Below are 20,624 nucleotides of genomic sequence, written 5' to 3' on the forward strand. Positions count from 1 at the left end.
ACCTACTCATTCAAGGGTTTTTCTTTATTTGTACTATTTTCTACATTGTAGAATAATAGTGAAGATATCAAAACTATGGAATAACACATATGGAATCATGTAGTAACCAAAAAAGTGTTATAAAAAATATATTTGGATTTGTTTATTTTAGATTGTTCATTGATGACAGCTTTGCGTGTGCAAAGCTATCATCAAGGCAAAGGATGGATACTTTGAAGAATCTCAAATATATTTTTATTTGTTTAACACTTTCTTGGTTACTACATGATTCCATGTGTGTTATTTCATAGTTTTGATGTCTTCACTATTATTCTACAATGCAGAAAATAAACTCAGCAAAAAAAGAAATGTCCTCTCACTGTCAACTGCGTAAATATTGTATATATTGTATAAATATTTGTGTAAATATTTGTGTGAACATAAGATTCATCAACTGAGACATAAACTGGACAAGTTCCACAGACATGTGACTAACAGAAATGGAATAATGTGTCCCTGAACAAAGGGGGGGGGGGTCAAAATCAAAAGTAAGTCAGTATATGGTGTGGCCACCAGCTGCATTAAGTGCTGCAGTGCATCTCCTCCTCATGGACTGCACCAGATTTGCCAGTTCTTGCTGTGAGATGTTACCCCACTCTTCCACCAAGGCACCTGCAAGTTCCCAGACATTTCTGGGAGGAATGGCCCTAGCCCTCACCCGCCGATCCAACAGGTCCCAGACGTGCTCAATGGGATTGAGATCCGGGGTCTTCGCTGGCCATGGCAGAACACTGACATTCCTGTCTTGCAGGAAATCACGCACAGAACGAGCAGTATGGCTAGTGGCATTGTCATGCTGGAGGGTCATGTCAGGATGAACCTGCAGGAAGGGTACCACATGAGGGAGGAGGATGTCTTCCCTGTAACGCACAGCGTTGAGATTGCAGGCAATGAGAACAAGCTCAGTCCGATGATGCTGTGACACACCGCCCCAGACCATGACAGACCCTCCATCTCCAAATCAATCCCGCTCCAGATTACAGGCCTCGGTGTAACGCTCATTCCTTCGACGATAAACGCGAATCCGACCATCACCCCTGGTGAGACAAAACCGCGACTTGTCAGTGAAGAGCACTTTTTGCCAGTCCTGTCTGGTCCAGCGACGGTGGGTTTGTGGCCATTGGCGACGTTGTTGCCGGTGATGTCTGGTGAGGACCTGCCTTACAACAGGCCTACAAGCCTCAGTCCAGCCTCTCTCAGCCTATTGCGGACAGTCTGAGCACTGATGGATTGTACGTTCCTGGTGTAACTCGGGCAGTTGTTGCCATCCTGACCTGTCCCGCAGGTGTGATGTTCGGATGTACCGATCCTGTGCAGGTGTTGTTACACGTGGTCTGCCACTGCGAGGATGATCAGCTGTCCGTCCTGTCTCCCTGTAACGCTGTCTTAGGCGTCTCACAGTACGGACATTGCAATTTATTGCCATGGCCACATCTGCAGTCCTCATGCCTCCTTGCAGCATGCCTAAGGCACATTCACGCAGATGAGCAGGGACCCTGGGCATCTTTCTTTTTCAAAGTCAGCTTTAGTGTCCTAAGTTTTCATAACTGTGACCTTAATTGCCTACCGTCTGTAAGCTGTTAGTGTCTTAACGACCGTTCCACAAGTGCATGTTCATTAATTGTTTATGGTTCATTGAACAAGCATGGGAAACAGTGTTTAAACCCTTTACAATGAAGATCTGAGAAGTTATTTGGATTTTTACGAATTATCTTTGAAAGGGTCCTGAAAAAGGGACGTTTCTTTTTTTTGCTGAGTTTAGTAAAAACAAAGAAAAACCCTTGAATGAGTAGGTGGGTCTGAACTTTTGACTGGTACTGTATATGTGAAAGTATGTGGACACCCCTTCAAATTAGTGGATTCGGCTATTTCAGTCACACCCGTTGCTGAGAGGTGTATAAAAATCGTGCACACAGCCATGCAATCTCCATAGACAAACACTGGCAATAGAATGGCCGTACTGAAGAGCTCAATAGCTTTCAACGTGGCACTGTCATAGGATGACACCTTTCCAACAAGTCAGTCGGTCAAATTTCTGCCCGCTTGTGTGGTAGGCCACACAAGTGCACAGAACGGGACTGACAAGTGCTGAAGCATGTAAAACCGTCTGTCCTCAGTTGCAACACTCACTACCGAGTTCCAAACTGCCTCTGGAAGCAACATCAGCACAATGACTGTTGATCGGGAGCTTCATCCTGGAAATGTACCCAGACGCTCACCTGTACAGCAAGCGGTTCCCAGAACTAACAGGACCCTGAACAGCTTCTACCCCCAAGCTATAAGACAGTTATTTAGCAAACTATTAGCTACCCGGAATATCTGCACTAAGTCTTTTGACTCATCACATAAGCTGCTGTTACTGATTATTATCTATCCCGGTGCCTAGTCACTTTATCCCTACCTATATGTACATATCTACCTCTACCTCGTACCCCTGCATATATAGCCAAGTTATCATTACTTATTGTGTATTTATTCTATGTGTTATGATTTTTTTTTTTTTACATTTCAACTTCTTTTTTTCTTTTTCTTTTATTGTTGTGAAGTAAGCATTTCACTTTAAGTCTACACCTTTCTTTCACAAAGCATGTGACAAATAAAATTTGATTTGAAAGTAAAATTGTCCAAGATGAACTACCTAGTTAGCTTGATAAACACTGCTGACAATTCTATTTGGGCTAGTTAGCTAAATTATATGGTCAACATTGTCTATATTGATGCTGTTAACCAAACACGATAAACTAATAATTTGCGAAAACAATGTGAGCTGCTTTGTGTATCAGCAGATTTCCTTGAGATAATCTCGCAGCAACACTGCAGATTTAGATACACTATTGTAAAGTGGCTGTTGCTTGATAATAACCAAGTCAAGGTGAGCTCCCCCGCCACATTAGCCCAGTCTGTCTTTTCAGACTTCCTGGTAGTTTGACATGAGAGAATAAGTACTTTTTCTCAAATGTTGAACATTTTAAATCAGACAAATTGTGTGTGTGATGTTTTAGTCACACAAAAGGCTATTTTACATGTCAATCAGAATGACTGTTGGGGCCCTTTAAACAGGCAAAGCTGCATCTGAACTGGCCATGACAGTGTAAATGAGTTACATACATGTCTGAGAGCCAGGCTGAGCACTGAGCAGCATCTCTCAGGGAGGTAAAACCTTCCTGGAAGTCCCTGGGGCTGTTCCTCCTCTGGATGTGCATGTGTTGCATGATTTATTCAGCACCAAATGTCCTTTGACGTACACATAACTGAAAACACACACACACAAGCTCCTTGTTATAGTTTTGTATATGGTAAGAGTGGGAGGGGTGTTCTGTAGAATTGCTGAGGTATAGCCTAAATTCCCGAAACATTAACTGGATAATTATAGGACATGGCTTACTTGGTACAATAGCGGCTTCCAGGCAACTGTATAATAATCATTCTCTCCCTCAGCCATGGACATTCTCCTCTTTGAAAACATTATTTAAAACATTGGTTTCAAAAAGGTATCAGCAGCAGAGGCGAACCACAATTGTTTGTTGGGAGGATTGAAAAGGCACAGTCAGAAACGAACTGTGTGTTTGACACAATAACATCTTCCTAAGCATGCATTCTGTTCTGCCTGGTGAGATTATGGCATTATGAGATCTTCAAATTTGAATAATGAGAATAATAATGAGATCTCCCTGGAATGCAGCTGGAGGGAAAAGTGTCTGAAAACAAAAAACGACCATGGGTTAAGTTAGCATGAGCTCTGAGACAGAAACTAAAGCTGCCCTGTCTGTTCGGCTCAGCAAAATACATGATCAGATACAGCTATTTTCAGACAAACAAGCTAGAAAATCATAGCATAATTACTTTTGCATGTAAAAGTACCTCTTTAAGGAATACCTAGGATAGGATAAAGTAATCCTTCTAACCCCCCCCCCCCCCCCCCCCCCTTAAAAGATTTAGATGCACTATTGTAAAGTGGCTGTTCCACTGGATATCATAAGGTGAATGCACCAATTTGTAAGTCGCTCTGGATAAGAGCGTCTGCTAAATGACTTAAATGTAAATGTAAAACATGAAGGATTATCCTTCTTTTGATCAAAGAAGACAGTAATATTTATAACATTACTGTTAGAGTTGAATATAAAAAGGCCCCCTTTTTCCCCAGAAGAAACCCAAGCCTCACTAATGACATTCGTGCGAAGGCATTCATACTGAGTGAAGAAAACCCTCAGCTTTACTGGCATCCTCATCTGGACGCTTCGCCCTGTTTTTTGGTTCCCCCTGACAACACGCTGCTCTCCCCCTCTAAAAACTAAAAAGAAAACGGGAGGGCTGAAATTTGTGGTACCTAGGTACAGTTCAGTCCACAGAAGAAACTTTAAAAAGCATTATCCTTGAACCTTGACTACCTACGATGAACTTAAAAAACAAAAGCTACAGGAAACTCTGCATGTCAACTAAAAAAAAGTTTTGTTGCTGAAATGCTATTGTAAGGGCTTCTATGTTATCAGATCAAATAAATGAATTGATTTTGTCGAGTCCAACTTGACATTTGCTGTAACAGCAGAAAGATTGATCTCTCTGTTGCAGTGCATCACCTCCTCTGTAGGCCTCAGTGTGGAATCATCCTAGCAACAGCGCTGGCCAATAGGAGGCTGGCAGGAGTCTTAACTTGTAGCCAATAGGAGCCCAGTTCCAGATGTCAGTGTGTGTCTGTGAGTGAGTGTGTATGTCACTATATGTGTGTGAGAAAGCAATAGAGAGCTACAGCTCAGCCTTATGTGCACCCCCTCCCCTGCCCATTCAAACAGTCATTTTTTCCTGTCCAGCTGGTATGCCGTTTGTCCCCGATCAATGAGCCCTTTCCTTACATAATCCAACAAAGCAGAATTGTTACTCTGATGGCGGGGGTCTTTCAGTGACGGAATAATAAGAACAAACACAAAAGATAAATCCACTTCACACCCAGATATTTATTTTTTTACTTCAATACCACAAAAAGGATTTGTCATCATCCCTCATTCCCTTCCTCTATGTTGTTGTTCATGCCTATGAGGCAAAAGTGTGACAGTCAGCCAGTCCCTCCGGAGATATCCCAGCAGACTACAGGGAGATAACACAGACACGGTGCGTCTGCTAGCGCCTACACTCGTCTCCCCCGTCACTGCTCACCACCCTCCGCCTCATAGCGCTTGACGGGTCGGAACCAGCTGCTCTACTTTTAACTTCCACTGAGGGAGACTTTTGTTTGGAGAAAAAGCCTGACTGCAGTGGTTTAGCCTAAAGGAAAGAGCAGTACAGGCTTGGACCTCTGGGCATGATGATCAAGAGAGAGGCTTACCTGGTAAGGGTGTACTCCCTGAGTCCTGAGTGCAGGTTCATGGCAGAAAATGTACCTATACATCCCCTCAACCGCTTGTCTCTGCCTATTTTCCATGTGACGAACAGCGGGCTGAAAGAGAAAGAAGGGAAGATAATGTTGGGACCTTTAGAGTTGAACACATTAGAACATCATGTAAAAACTAGGCCTACCCTCTATTGGGTGTTAATTTGAAGATTCAGGACCCACTTAGGGTTGAGAAAAACAATTGAGACAATATTTACATTGATTTCTCACATTCCTAGTGGTGATATTGGACACCGACAAAGGGTTTTCCTCACCTAACATTTCACTGACACATATTGATTGACAACGTGTAGCAAGTACTAAAAATAAGATGGCTACATTCTGTTATATACTGAACAAAAATAAATGCAACATGGAACAAATCCAAAGATTTTACTGAGTTAGTTAAATTAAGGAAATCAGTCAGTTGAAATAAATGTATTAGGCCGTAATCTATGGATTTCACATGACCGGCAAAACAAATATGCATCTGTTGGTCACAGATACACTATACATACAAAAATATATGGACACCCCTTGAAATTAGTGGATTCGGCTTTTTCAGCCACACCCGTTGCTGACCGGTGTATACAACCGAGCACACCGCCATGCAATCTCCATAGACAAACACTGGCAGTAGAATGGCCTTACTGAAGAGCTCAGTGACTTTCAACGTGGCACTGTCATAGGATGCCACCTTCATAAGTCAGTTCAAATTTCTGCCCTGCTAGAGCTGCCCGGTCAATTGTATGTGCGGTTACTGTGAAGTGGAAACGTCTAGGAGCAACAACAGCTCAGCCGCAAAGTGGTAGGCCACACAAGCTCAGAGAACAGGACCACCGAGGGCTGAAGTGTGTAAAAATCGTTTGTCCTCGGTTGCAACACTCACTACCTCTGGAAGCAACGTCTGCACAAGAAGTGTTCGTCGGGAGCTTCATGAAATGGGTTTCTATGGCCTATTTCTATTTGCCTCATGCAGCGTGACACATCTCCTCCAAAGAGTTGATCAGGCTGTTGATTGCGGCCTGTGGAATGTTGTCCCACTCCTCTTCAATGGCTGTGCGAAGTTGCTGGATATTTGCAGAAACTGGAACACGCTGTTGTACACGTCAATCCTGAGCATCCTAAACATGTTCAATTGGTAACATGTCTGGTGAGTATGCAGGCCATGGAAGAACTGGAATATTTTCAGCTTCCAGGAATTATATACAGAACCTTGCGACATGGGGCCGTGCATTATCATGCTGAAACATGAGGTGATGGTGGCGGATGAATGGCACAACAATGGGCCTCAGGATCTCATTACAATATCTATGTGCATTCAAATTGCTAAAGATGAAATGCAATTGTGTTCGTTGTCCGTAGCTAATGCCAGTCCATACCATAACCCCACCGCCACCATGGAGCACTCTGTTCACAACGTTGACATCAGCAAACCACTAGCCATACACGTGGTCTGCGGTTGAGGCCGGTTGGACGTACTGCCAAATTCTCTAAAATGACGGAGGCGGCTTATGGTAAAAGAAATTAACATTCAATTCTCGGGCAACAGCTCTGGTGGACATTCCTGCAGTCAGCATGCCAATTGCGCACTCCCTCAACTTGCGACATCTGTGGCACTGTGTTGTGTGACAAAATTGCACCTTTTAGTGTGGCCTTTTATTGTCCCTATCACACGGTGCACCTGTGTACTGATCATGCTGTTTCATCAGCTTCTTGATATGGCACACCTTTCAGGTGGATGGATTCTCTTGGCAAAGGAAAAATGCTCACTAACAGGGATATAAACACATTTGTGTACCACATTTTTGAGAAATAAGCTTTGTGTGTATGGAACACTTCTGGGATATTTTATTTCAGCTCATGAAACATGGTACCAACACGTGTTGTATTTACATTTTTGTTCAGTGTATTTTGCTGTTAGAGAGATCATCTCTGTTTTACATTCAGGTGTTCTCTGGATAAAAAAAAGTTAAAATTTTCCTTCAAAGCAGCTCTGTGGCTGTGAAAACCTGTCCAGTTTACTCTGTCCTCTAATTACGGCCATTTGGACTTAGTCAGCACCACATTTCGAGCTCGACTGCCCATTGGGAGACAAAATCCATTTGAGACAGACAGACAAATGAGGCAGCAGTCAAGAACATTTCCTTGCACCAACCGATATACTACTTTGCCTTTTCTGTAAACTGATCGCCTTGTTATGGTTAGTCTCTTGCCAACAAAACACTAAAACATACATGTTTAACACATCGACACAAGATCCTCATATGCAGGAAATACTGCAGATTAGGGTGTCCAACTAATCCACTAAAAGCCTGGCAGCAGCTCCACCTCTTTGCCCTAAAATCACAAGACCTTTTCTCAATAAACCCCAGGATTACTGTCGCTAGCTAAGTATATATACACACAGCATATCAAAAGAAATATATAGCCCAACACAAAAGGCAGACCCTTGCCTAGGTTAATACACTATGTTTGTACAGACATTACTAAGTCACAATCTGGGCAGATAGGAAGACGATGAAAGGGTTCCAGCCTCATTCACAGCTAAGCAGATGTCTATGATCAGAGCTGAGTATAAATAGGCATCTCCAGTCTACAGTATCAACTTAGTTCTCCAGAAGAAGATACAGCTGTTGAACAGAGCAACTTGTAGAGGTAGATATATATTTCATGATGACCATTGTAAAGAGAGGGCCAGAAAAATGAAATAGAACTATTCTTAATATCAACGCCTTTGAGGTTCATGACTTCATGTACATGACCAGAAGTATGTGGACACCTGCTCGTCAAACACCTCATTCCAAAATCATGGGCATTAATATGGAGTTGGTCCCCCCTTTACTGCTATAACAGCCTCCACTCTTCTGGGAAGGCTTTCTACTAGATGTTGGAACATTGCTGAGGGACTTGCTTTCATTTAGCCACAAGAACAGTCAAGTTCTTCCACACTGATCTCAACAAACCATATCTGTATGGACCTTGCTTTGTGCACGGGGCATTGTCGTTGGAACCACAGAATCGTCTAGAATGTATGCCGTAGCGTTAAGATTTCACTTCAATTGAACTAAGGGGCCTAGCCCGAACCATGGAAAACAACCCCAGACCATTATTCCTCTTCCACCAAACTTTACAGTTGACACTATGCATTGGGGCAGGTAGCGTTTTCCTTGCATTTGCCAAATCCAGATTCTTCCGTTGGACTGCCAGATGGTGAAGCGTGATTCATCACTCCAGAGAACGATAACAGATGATTTTTACGCACTACGCGCTTCAGCCCTCGTCTGTCCCGTTCTGTGAGCTTGTGTGGCTTACCACTTCACAGCTGAGCTGTTGTTGCTTCTACACGTTTCCACTTCACAATAACAGCCCTTACAGTTGACCGGGGAAGCTCTAGCAGGGCAGAAATTTGACAAACTGACTTGTTGTAATGGTGGCATCCTGTGATGGTACCACGTTGAAAGTCACTGAGCTCTTCAGTAAGGCCATTCTACTGACAATGTATTGTCTGTGGAGATTGCATGGCTGTGTGCTCGATTTTATACACCTGTCCGCAACAGGTGTGTCTGAAAAAGCCAAATCCACTAATTTGAAAGGGTGTCCACATACTTTTGTATATATATATAGTGTATATTTAAAAGCCAGGGCAATGCATGGGGGAGGGAGGAAAGATGGTCTTGGGAGAGAAAATTATACAGAGTGAGGAAAGGAGGTGTTGCTTACTAATCAACATTTTTATCAGCAAGATCTGTTTAGAGAGAGGACTAGCTGTCGCCATTGGCGTCGGCTAACGGGGATCCGAATAATCAAAACTGAGGATCAGCCAATCTACATTTAAATCCACTCCTCTCTGGACTGCACAGACAGCACTCGATAAGTGTCTGAAAAAAAACAGAACGGTGGACAACCACTTCACAGTGACCTTCAGTCTGAAAGAAGACTGGAGATAGGTAGGAGAGAGAGCGAGAGACTGCACAACAGAAAAATCTGTCAGAGTGAGTGTGTGTGAGAGACGGATGCGTCGCATAAACATGCTTGAGAGAGGGGGAAACGAAAGACAGATTGATGTCAGTCGATCCTAATAAGAAGTGATCTCTGGAGAGGCAGACAGACAACTTTAGCTCTGATGTAATGGGATGACTTCAGAGAGACAAGTTCCTCCAGACAGCCAGTCAGTGAGTCAGTCAGGCTAGCCTGCAGCTCCCTCAAGATGAATCGCTTTTAATCTGGCCGAGGAACCCCTTGGCAAACAAGGTGAGCAGCAGCCTGAGAGAGGCCGTGGTGTGAGCCAAATGGGAAAACGAAGGCAGAGGCAAGGACAGCCAACAAGAGCTTCAGTTGTTGCCCCAAGCACCACTCTGAGGGGTGAAAGAACACATTTATCAATAGTCTTCCACTGGTCTGACAAAAGCAGGAGTTCCATTTCAAAACTGAAATAATTTTTTCAGTTAGAACATTTGTCTATCAGATATTTTCCTGACAAGAATCCATGATGGGTCTCATGAGTGAGCGGTCGGTCAGTTGTGCCTGCTAAGTAAACCTTCTTCTATGGTGTGTGTTCTGGAGGGATGGGTCGACGGAGTACATTTTTGACATGCAGCCAGGGTTGATGGGTTCAGTGTATTAAAAAAAGCCAGACTCGTGCGAGTAAACATTGATTTCTATTAATAAACTGCTGATGAATCAAATCACACCATGAGGTCTAAGCAAACGAAAATCTGTCTAAAACCCCATGGTGGAGCGATGATTTTTTTTTAAAAAAGGACAATAGGGCAGATATGAAAGGGAGACTGCGAAGTTGGCCTGTGTTTAATCGGCTAGAAACCAGAAAATTGTCTTCAATGTTCAGGCAGGTATCAACCGAGCAGCATGATGGTCTTTCTGTCCACTGAAGATGTACATTCAGATGCTGTAACGCTATTCTCTGGGCACCTATAAAAAGGTGCTCATCGCGCTATTCAGGCTCTTTTTCCTCTCGCTCTACTCTCCCAGATGTCCCACTCGGTTCAGTGTGCCAATTCTGAACAGTAATCCCAGCCTGCCGGCCACATACTAAAGGGTTGTCCTATCGCATCACGTGCCATACTGTGACCTTGACGGTTCCACTCATCACCCATTCCCCACACACCCACAGCCAACGCTATCCTCACATACCATACCAACCCCCACCCCGACTGTTCTTTATGTCTGAAGAGTGAAGAGCAGACATCCTCAACGGTTTCAATTAAATGACGTGTAAAAGGGTGATCCGTCACTTCCCATTTGGTATTCATCCATTGCCAACTCGGGCACACAAACACATTGGGATGGAATCCAGTCGGAGAACCAACTTTCTGCACTGCAGAGGTCAAACTCTGAGGACACGCTATGTCTCTGCAAAGTACATCAAACAAAGGATGCTTTTAAAAAGCGTTGTCAAGCATATTTAACTGTGCCCAGTTAGTCACTCAGTCTTAATTTAAAGCAGTAAGTCAAACAAAGGGAAAGCCTACACATTAGTTCAGATAAATAGGTTTTATGTCATCACATCCTGTTTTAAGAGTTGATTCAAATCCTTTGCTCTGTACCAATCAGCCCATAAAAAGAAGGCCCGTGCCATCCCAAACAGTGGAATCAGTAGAAAAAGCTGCAGGGGCGTTTTCATGCGCATTGCTACATCTGGAGCCCAGTTCACACAGCCACCTTCACACTGCAGACCGACTACTAATCAGTCCTGATGACATCAGTCACAATTGTACATTACACTACAATCCCAGGCCCAGTGCCAGCTTTCACACTGTGTGTGTGGGGGGGGGGGGGGGCGCGACTATTCAGGAGATTCAATATTGTTGTATTGGCTCAGTATCTACCAAGTTAAGAAAATAGTTGTAAGTCACATGCATGCACATATTACACTCCCTTGGCTACGAATGTATGGGTCACAAGAGGAGCTGGTGTTGTGGGCAGGAGTGTGTGCAGAGATCAGATGGGGGATGGGAGGGACTGGTGTCATATTCCTCACATCAGTTCCTCAAGCAGAAACAACCAGGCCCAGTACAACTAACACATTCTAGTAGTCTAGAATAAACCAAGCTGGAGGCTTGAGGTACAAGGGTAAATTTAACGTTCATTTAAGCCCCGGCAGAGCAGCTTTATTATACAACCATGGTTATGGGCCATGCCCAGAAGACAGCAACAACCCTCTTCCTCCTGGAGCTGGTCCCGCCCACCTGATCAGGTGAATCCTCCTGGTGGTAAACGCACTCGCCTGGATGGATCAGACTACTCGCGTCTCCGTTTTGGACTTACGGGCTAACGCAAGTGGGGGTACATTTGGAGAGGACCTGAGTGCAATCTCAACAAAGCGAAAGCCCTTGCTATTCAATACGAACATTAGCATAAAGATGTCAACTGCGTTAAAATAGATAGAAACAGCGGGGCTTTCAGTTCATTGTCTTCATAGATGGACAGAGACTGCAGACAGCACTCTACATTAGGACCATACTAATGTCAGCACCGATTGGAGGGGCTGGAACCGTGTGTATTCTGTTGCCTCCTGCAAACAACCACCTCAGGGTGATCAATTTCACATTTAAGAATATATAACCTTAAAAAAATATGAATGTATGAGATGCCTTCTACTGAAGAAAAACAGCCCAACCTGAGCTGAGTGGACAAAACATTAGGAACACCTTACTGATATTGAGTTCCACCCCCTTTTGCCCCCAGAACAGCCACACGGATTCTACAAGTTGTTTAAAGCGTTCCACTGGGATGCTGGCCAATGTCGACTCCAATGCTTCCAACAGTTCGCTGGATGTCCTTTGGGTGGTGGACCATTTTTGATACAAACGGGAAATTGTTGAGCGTGAAAAACCCAGCTGCGTTGTAGTTCTTAACACAAACCGGTATGCCTGCACCTACTACCATAGCCCGTTCAAAGGCACTTAAATCTTTTGCCTTGCCCATTCACCCTCTGAATGACACACATACACAATCCATGCCTCAATTGTCTCAAGGCTTAAACATCCTTCTTTAACCTGTCTCCTCCCCTTCATCTACACTGATTGAAGTGGGTTTAACAAGTGACATCAATAAAGGATCATAGCTTTCACCTGGTCAGTCTGTCATGGAAAGAGCAGGTGTTCCTAATGCTATATACTCAAGTGTATTTTTGTTCAGGTTTTGTTTAGTCTTTCCAGAACAGCGGAACTGGATATAAAATAATCATTTCATGGGGGAATTTCCCTTTGAAGGAAAATAAAAGGCTGGGTTTCCAACCTCCTCCAACCCCTCTCATCTACCACTCCATGCTTGGATTTTCGGTCCCATTTCCTGACATCAGGCAGAACTTTCCTTTGACCTCTAAATCCAGAGACAGTGGGCATCAGACAGATCAACGGATTACAGTGCATTATCCCCATGGCCCTGAGCACTAGCTGCTTCATGTCACACTCAAAGAACATACCGATTCAGACTATTCTTCTTCTGCATCGTGCTTGGGTGAATACGGAGTATGACAACATACACAAGATGTTGGTTAGCATTACACACTAGCTGAAAACTGGACTTCAGAATCAAGGGAAAATACCCTTCAATTCAATAGACCAATAGCAACCCGGATACTCTCACTAATATGTATGTATGTATGTATGTATGTATGTACACACACACATTAAACTCTCATTCAAGAAATCCCTGTGAGTGTAAACTGAGAAATGAGATCACGTGTCCAACTGTCAACCAATTGCTCTACTCCTCCTCTATCCAACATTACAAAAATGGGAAGCATATACTTTCATGTGATCCGGCATATGCATTTGTGTGAGAGGGAGAGGAGAGATAAATATGTTATATGCACTCTTTCCCTTACATACCTATAGAAACGTCAGGCAACTTCCAAAAGGAATGCTGATAAAAGGTAGGATGCAGAAACCTGTATCTAGAGTGCATCAGGAAAGTATTGTGTGCAGAGTGATGAGGAAAAACTATTTAATCCATTTTCGAATAAGGCTGTAACGTAACAAAATGTGGGAAAAGTCCAGGGGTCTGAATACTTTCTGAAGGCACTGTATGAGATATTATGGCAAATGCTGTGCGCCTAACAAAAATATCTCAAAAAGACTTGACGCATAACAATGTTTTGAGCTGCATGTTGATGTATGGATGTTCTATAAAGAAGAAAACAATGTTGAAATAAATGGCATCGATAGTTTGTCTCCAGGCCTCCCATTTATGAAGTTTCAAACATCTAGAAATACATAGGATAATGGACAGCATGTTCATTTTACTTTCAAATGAAGGCACAGCAGCGCTAGCATTCTAGTTAATAGAGTGTAGACAGAATCACCGTGAAATGTATATGGTAGCAACAATGCTGAAATGCATCAATGATTTTGGGGCCATTCGGGGTTTTGTGCGAAAGCTGTCAAAAGTGTTTTTTGACTAGCAGGACATATAAGAAACAATATGTCACAAGATACAAAATTATCACAAATGACTAAGGTATTATTTGGGGTGGTGACGCGACCACAATATTCTATCCTTTATTCAGATATTACCGTAACAGAATGTATTCATCCCAACACATTTAAACTGCAAAAAGGCAGCTCAGACATATTTGGTTTGAAAATTACTTATCTGCTAAAATATGGTTTTGCACACTAGTATGCAGAGAATACCTCTGAGTTATCTATCTGTAATGGCCAATTACCATTTTAACAGCCTTAGAGGAGAAAAGTACATTCACATCGCAATAAAAATAGCATCTCAATGTTTACTGTGAGCAAGGCCACCATGACAACAGCCCCCTAAAGCCACACTGGCTATTAGGTTGCCAGTAATAACTGATGACAATGGAAGGGAAAGGGGAAACCTAAATCAACGACTAAATACATTCAACCAAAACGTGTCTTCCGCATTTAACCCAACCCCTCAAATCAGAGAGATGCAGGGGGCTGCCTTAAATCGACATCATCAGCGCCTGGGGAGAAGTTGTTGTTGGGCGTTGACGTTCTTGCTCAAGGGCAGAAAGGAAGATTTTTCCACCTTTCCAGCATGGGGATTCTAACCAGCGACCTTTCGGTTACTGGCCCAACGCTCCTAACTGCTAGGCTATCTGCCGCCCCAATTACGTAGGCCTAACTAAGTGTGTAGGCTAAACTGGTGCCAGGAACACCAAGGGTCCCCCACACCACAAAAACAATTTTGGCGCACCAACCCTGTAATTTCGAAATGTGGTTGTGCATCAGCAGTTCTCCTCTTGTTATGTCAGTCACTGACAGTCAATTAATTAGCCCATGTCATTTTAAAGATCGCTACGTAAGTTAGTCTAGCCAGCTATCTAAACCTTGTAGTAATCATTGCTGAATTACTGACCGAGCACCCAAGGCCTAGAGGCCCTGACCTCCAGGGGGCCCCTATTGTATTTGTTCGTCACTCACTCAGATGGCATAAGTCATGGCAAAATATAGCATAAGACGTATTTTGTCTTCCAAGTCAGTAATTGAGGAAGTATCGCCAAGTAAAAAGGTTGGTCGAAAATTCTCTGTGCTACACTTAATATTACCTACCTAATAAAATGCTTAGCGGCCAGCTGGAACAGTAATAATGGTCTGACTAGGCAATATTTTTAATAGCTAGCCTACCTTATGCCTTGAGTTTAGGACAACTGTATTGCACTATCATAACCCAAAACAAAGGTTGTAGGCTATTAATCCATTGTTTGTGTTATGTCTTTGTAAACAAGCAATGTACAGTATAGCAATGTACAGTATTGATTAAATTTCACTATAAAATAAAATTTATCAACACAATAAAATAAAAATAAAAAATAAAAAATTCGCAATCAGCACCTAGGTATTGTGATATCTTGAGGTCCCAGGCAATTCCCAGCCCTAGTGCACATGGTTCACATTTTCTTAGAGTTTTGAATAAAATCTCTGGGGTTGCCAAATCTACCTACAGTCAATTTGTACTTTGAGGCTTTAACTTAACACATATGTGGAAAAATACCTTTTATAAAATAATTATGTTTTGCGTGAGAATACAACAGCTTGCTCCAGGGTTCAGTGTCAGCGGTTTGACAAATAAAGTAACGGTATGCCCAATCTAACAAAATAAAATATCTGTTGGCATGAGTTACTGGCTTGGTTACTCGCTTTAAGCGAACTACCATAGCTAGTGTCCGGTTGAACTAGCTAGCAAGCCAACTTCTTAAAGAGGAAACCTGCAGTTTAAACGATAACAAACCAACCATACTCCCCACCCGTTTCATTTAACCCAATGAGTCCCACTGTAAAGTGTTGGAAGTCCAACCCCTTTCAAACATTGTGTGTTTAAGCTAAAGACTTATGGGTAACATTGGATTAGTCAATTTCTTCTGCATCCATAGATACCAACCATCAGCCTGTGTGATTAACGGGGGCTGAGCTAGAGCTGTGTTTGTGAGAAAAGGGCAGATCCCGGAAGGGGCCCTGGGCCGGGTCTTTTTACAAAAATGTCTGTAAAGTCCGAATGATGTTTACTATAAACTATTAAAAAATATCTATGAAAAGCAGAGACTGCCACAAACACACAAATGTTTTGCTCTACGAGCTACACAACAGTCGTTAGAAGGTTAGGGGTTATTCTACATAGAAGATCAAAGGAAATCCCAGGAAAAAGTGCTATTATCTCATAGAGCAATACGTATGAGATCTCCTAAGCCTGTGTTAACCTCAAACCTTATTTTCGGTGTTTATTACAAAACCCTATTCTTTCGCCATTCATTTTTTCCCCATAGGGATGGCCGAACGAACCAGAGGTAACTCATTTCCGGGTTTTATGACTGCAAGCTGGCGAGCTCTATAAACCAACATAGTTGCTGTCGCAAACTCCACACAGTTGTCACTGACTAGTTGGATATTAATTTCCCGGTGAGCAAACTATTTCTGTACTTACAGCATTCTTATAAATACATTTTAAATCAGGTTTTCTGGAACATATTTTTTTATTGACATTTCTCACTAAAACTCAAGAATGCAACTATTTGTGTGTTATACTTGTTGTGCTGAAGGAAGAAAATTTTTAACATGGGCTGGACATACAGATAAATTAAAATCAAATATTTGCTGGGGTCTCGGGACTGATAGGGTTAATAAAAGATGAGGGATGGGGCTGGAGAAATGTAACCACTCAAATTCATAGACAGCTATTGATAAAAGGTCTGACCATCAATGATAACAAATGTATAGTTTTAAGCATGTTTTGTGGCCATGCAGTGTTAGTTTAGATTTACTTTGTTTACAAACATTGCCGTAAAACAAACTTATATTTTGGGTTCTGGTGGGGTATGACAGTTGATCTAAGCTCATACGGTATTTCTAAGTTATATTCTTCAGGAATCAATGGGTACATAATTCATTTATTAGTCCAAAAATTTACTTAGCAACTGCAGATGTCCCCTTTAAAGTTTCCCTGGCTGAGGTATGCTAGCTCGCTAACCTGAATGCTGGCTGCTCAGACAGCGGCAACTAGCGCGCTAGCCATATAGCTAACAAACACATTCGCTATCAACGTTCTAGATCTCTATGTTAGATGACGGAATAGAATCTAGAATAGATACAATGACAAAAACACCACGCGCTGTGTGGGGTGTTCCAAACTTTCTCAACTGGGAAGTTGCAACGCTCGCCCTTCCTGGCTACCAAGCTAACTTAGCCATTAACGCTAACTAGCTACTTTTTTTCTTTGTTGAGCTAGCTAGCTAGCAGACGTTAGCTAGCATCCATGAGCACCACACCACCTAGTGAAAATAACTTATTTATCCAAGTAGCAGCAGCAATATATTAACTTCCCAACGTTGCATAATTCAAATAACAGACTGTGTTATTAAACTACCACATTGTAATTGTTTCGTTATCGTATGTAACTGGCTGGCTAGCTAAGAACATTAGATACTACTAGTTATCTTAACTAGACAGTCGATGATAATGTTCACAATAGCACCGGTAGTTAACTACCAAGCTAGCTGGCTAACAACATAATAATATAACTTACTAGGGATCGTTTGTAAACCTGGGTGTTCGGGGAGGTTGGTATCCATACAGATGGCAATAAAGCACGTCGAAACAGAAGCAGCACATCTCCGCTGAAACAACCATCTTCCTGCCTCCACTTCCCGAACCACATCCCGGGCTAAGATTCGGGGAGATGCCAGTTGAGTTGTAGCCTCCTGGGGCTGGGGACAATGCGTTGGTGCTACTACTACTACCCCCAGGACCCCCCAGGCCGTTCACTCGATTCATGTTCCCTGCCACCACAGTCGAGGAGGAACCAATCCCCAAGTCCGAGCCACAATGTCCAGTCCCTACCACCCCGTTACCCGCCCCCACTCCGCCAGGACCCCCCGACCCGGGGGATCCCGACAGCTTCTGCTTCTTCACCCCGCAGCACCCAGCCGCCATCTTGGAACAATCTGCACCGACACACCGCTTCCGACCCATCACCGTCAACGCGGGAGGGGTGGGTGGAAACGCGGACCAGACGTAAAAATCCCACTGCGTTAATACGTATGATGGACAATGTCCCACTTTCCCTTTTTTGTCGGGCGACGTTATATTCGATATAAAGAGACCGCAATGTCACCCTAACTCTGCCTTTAAAAAACACGTGCCTTACGCAAAATCCGTAAGTGTTTTCCTTTAGAAAACAGCACTGGACCAATTCAAACGTTTCGATTGATCTCAGATATTGTCCAAAATACAGGCAGGCCTCTTCGAAACACGATAACCACCGAAGTGATTTCACAAAGCAATCTTTCTCTCGAATGATACAGGAACTAATTCACTAGCTACCCAACAGAGAGACCACTGAGTTTGAGACAGTTAGCTAGCTAATTAGCTAGACAGCCAGTAGCCAGATGTGGAGCTGTGACAGCTACTGCACTGCACCCCCAGCAGCACAGAGAATCCTTTTTGTGTGGGAGTCGGGAGCTTGAGTACGCAGGACCCATACGCTTTAGCACGAATAGTACATTACGCTTCGCACCATGTAGCTTAACATTGCACCAGATGTTTACTTTCATCCGAACTTCTTGTTAGACAACTGACCCAATGTGTTGCAGCTCCAAACGTCAAGTCGACGCAAAGTAAAATGGCATTTGGCTATGCAGTTTGATCCATCATCAGACAGCGTCAGCGCTGACCAAGTAATTTCAACAAACCAGCTGATCAGTTTGCACCTGTATTTTGTGTCAGTTCTCGGACAATTTCAAAAATCTTATTTAAACCCCAGCGTCATATCAGCGCTGAAAGTTTGCTGTAGATTTGTTTTGGACCTTGTCATCCGTTGAATGTAATACATTTTGATAGAGCAGCATTCTATTCCAACTCTGAAATCCCCGGGGTTTGGTTACTCTAGCTCCTCACAGCGGCTACCATTAGCCTGGTAGCTTCTGTGATGTTCGGGGGGGGGAATGTGATCATCTGTAGTCACTGATATTCACAGCGATAGAACACGGGTTAGTAAAAAATATCTTTCGTATTCTCAACGCCGAAATAAAATCCAGGAAATGTTTTGGAATCGTTTCCTACGCATAATGCGTATAGTCTCACAGTATCTTCTGTCTGTCAAATCTGAATTCTTGCTGCGAATTACGCAAAAAAATTGCTGCGTGGGCTATCCACCTCAGCTTCTAATCAGCTCGGCCTCAACTGCGTAAGGATATATATTTTACCATTTATGCTTCGTTAGACAATTTGTATGCGTCTTCTCTAAGAGAAAGAAAACATGCATCCCTTCAAATAAATGTCGTTGTAGTCGGATAATGTTCTGTCAGCCATTCTCGCCTGCCATGAAGTCACATCAGCTGCAGTTAATGTCTCTGCTACCCTCCAGAATCGACTTGCCGCGCCAGGGATTTTGGAATAGCAGACTTGGAAATTGGATTCGATTGCTCTCACAATACCATATCAAAATGGGAAACACTCTTTTCATGCCACTTCGATATCGAAGTGTCTTTTTCGTAGAGGGTTCGGAGAATTTATGCAGCAGGTTAGAATAATTAACGTGGCAGGTTGGATAGGATACTGAGGTTAAGGTTAGGAAAAGGTTTAGCGAAAATTATATCCTAATCTGCTACGAAAATCACTTTGTATCGAAGTTGCGTGAAAAGTGACCTATATCAAAATACCAATGTAGGCTACACCAAATATTGCTTGGTCCCCTCCATGCTGTTTAAGTAACCAATCAAAATGTCAGAGTGCCTCTTTATTACATTGGTGTTATAGGCAGGTACAGTGTAATACTTAGTGTAACGTAAGGTGGTACATAGACATACCTGCCTGGTTTTAGGCTATAAATGAACCAGCGTTACAGTGGTGCCGGTGTTATGCTGAAAATCATACTTTCGGTTCTGCCAGTTGTTGGGGTTGCAGCAGGTGTGAACTAGTTATCTAATGAGTTCTAGCCCGTCATGCAATGACATCACCTTCCTTAAACCTGAAGTCGTGTCGTGTCGTTACGAACTAGAGTCAGCGGGACAGGGACGGATCAGCTTTATATTGGGAAAGTGTCCTTATAATTTACTCAACAGATGACAACAGTAAGATCACAACACCCAAAACCCCTTCTATCATAGTGTAAGTGAGAGTGATACCAAGGTCAGACAGTGACATGCTTGCCCTAAAAGTATAGGTATACTTCACTGCAGATGGCTAGCTGCTTGAGTCAGTCCTTAAAATGGAGGATGACAGCGAGGTTTCTCAGCGCTCAGCAGATAAAGACGCAGCAGGTTTGGAGAGAACACATGCAGAGCCCTCTAAACTGCTAGGCTGAATTAATTATCAGCTTGAAGCCCCCAATCCTTTTGCACCGTATTACCCATCTTCATTTGAACTACTGTATATTGCAAATGGTTATTTGCGAGAGCAGCAAACTATACTTGCTACAATGAGCTGGCCACCCCCTGGTCCCAGAACAAATCATTGATTGAGAAGTTATTGGTATTTTTGGAAGTTTGTCTCATCTGTAGTCAGATTAGAATCCTGATATGACAGTGTGATAGCCCAATGAAATGTTTCTACATGCACAAGTGATGAATTGGCAAGATGATTGGAGTAGAATTGTACTCAATGAAGTATACACTGAGTTTACAAAACATGTCTTTCCATGACAGACTGACCAGGTGAATCCATGTGAAAGCTATGATCCCTTATTGATGTTATTTGTTAAATCTAAAATCAATGGAGAAGAAGGGGAG

The 20,624-nt window shown here is 43.0% G+C and overlaps 1 protein-coding gene across 1 annotated transcript in view; it reads right to left on the bottom strand.

Annotated features, from left to right (window-relative positions):
- The window catches only part of LOC120057226 (AMME syndrome candidate gene 1 protein-like), a 29,738-nt gene extending 11,591 nt beyond the window's left edge, over nt 1-18,147 (bottom strand). Inside the window, exons 1-2 of the mRNA XM_039005760.1 lie at nt 17,423-18,147; nt 5,360-5,470 (exon numbers count right to left, since the gene is read on the bottom strand). Coding sequence (XP_038861688.1) covers nt 5,360-5,470; nt 17,423-17,868 — 557 coding nt within the window. The 5' untranslated portion in view covers nt 17,869-18,147. The remainder of the gene's footprint in view (nt 1-5,359; nt 5,471-17,422) is intronic.
- Between the last annotated feature and the right edge of the window lie 2,477 nt (nt 18,148-20,624).

This window comes from Salvelinus namaycush, chromosome 12, assembly GCF_016432855.1.
Source record: "Salvelinus namaycush isolate Seneca chromosome 12, SaNama_1.0, whole genome shotgun sequence".
NCBI lineage: Eukaryota > Metazoa > Chordata > Actinopteri > Salmoniformes > Salmonidae > Salvelinus > Salvelinus namaycush.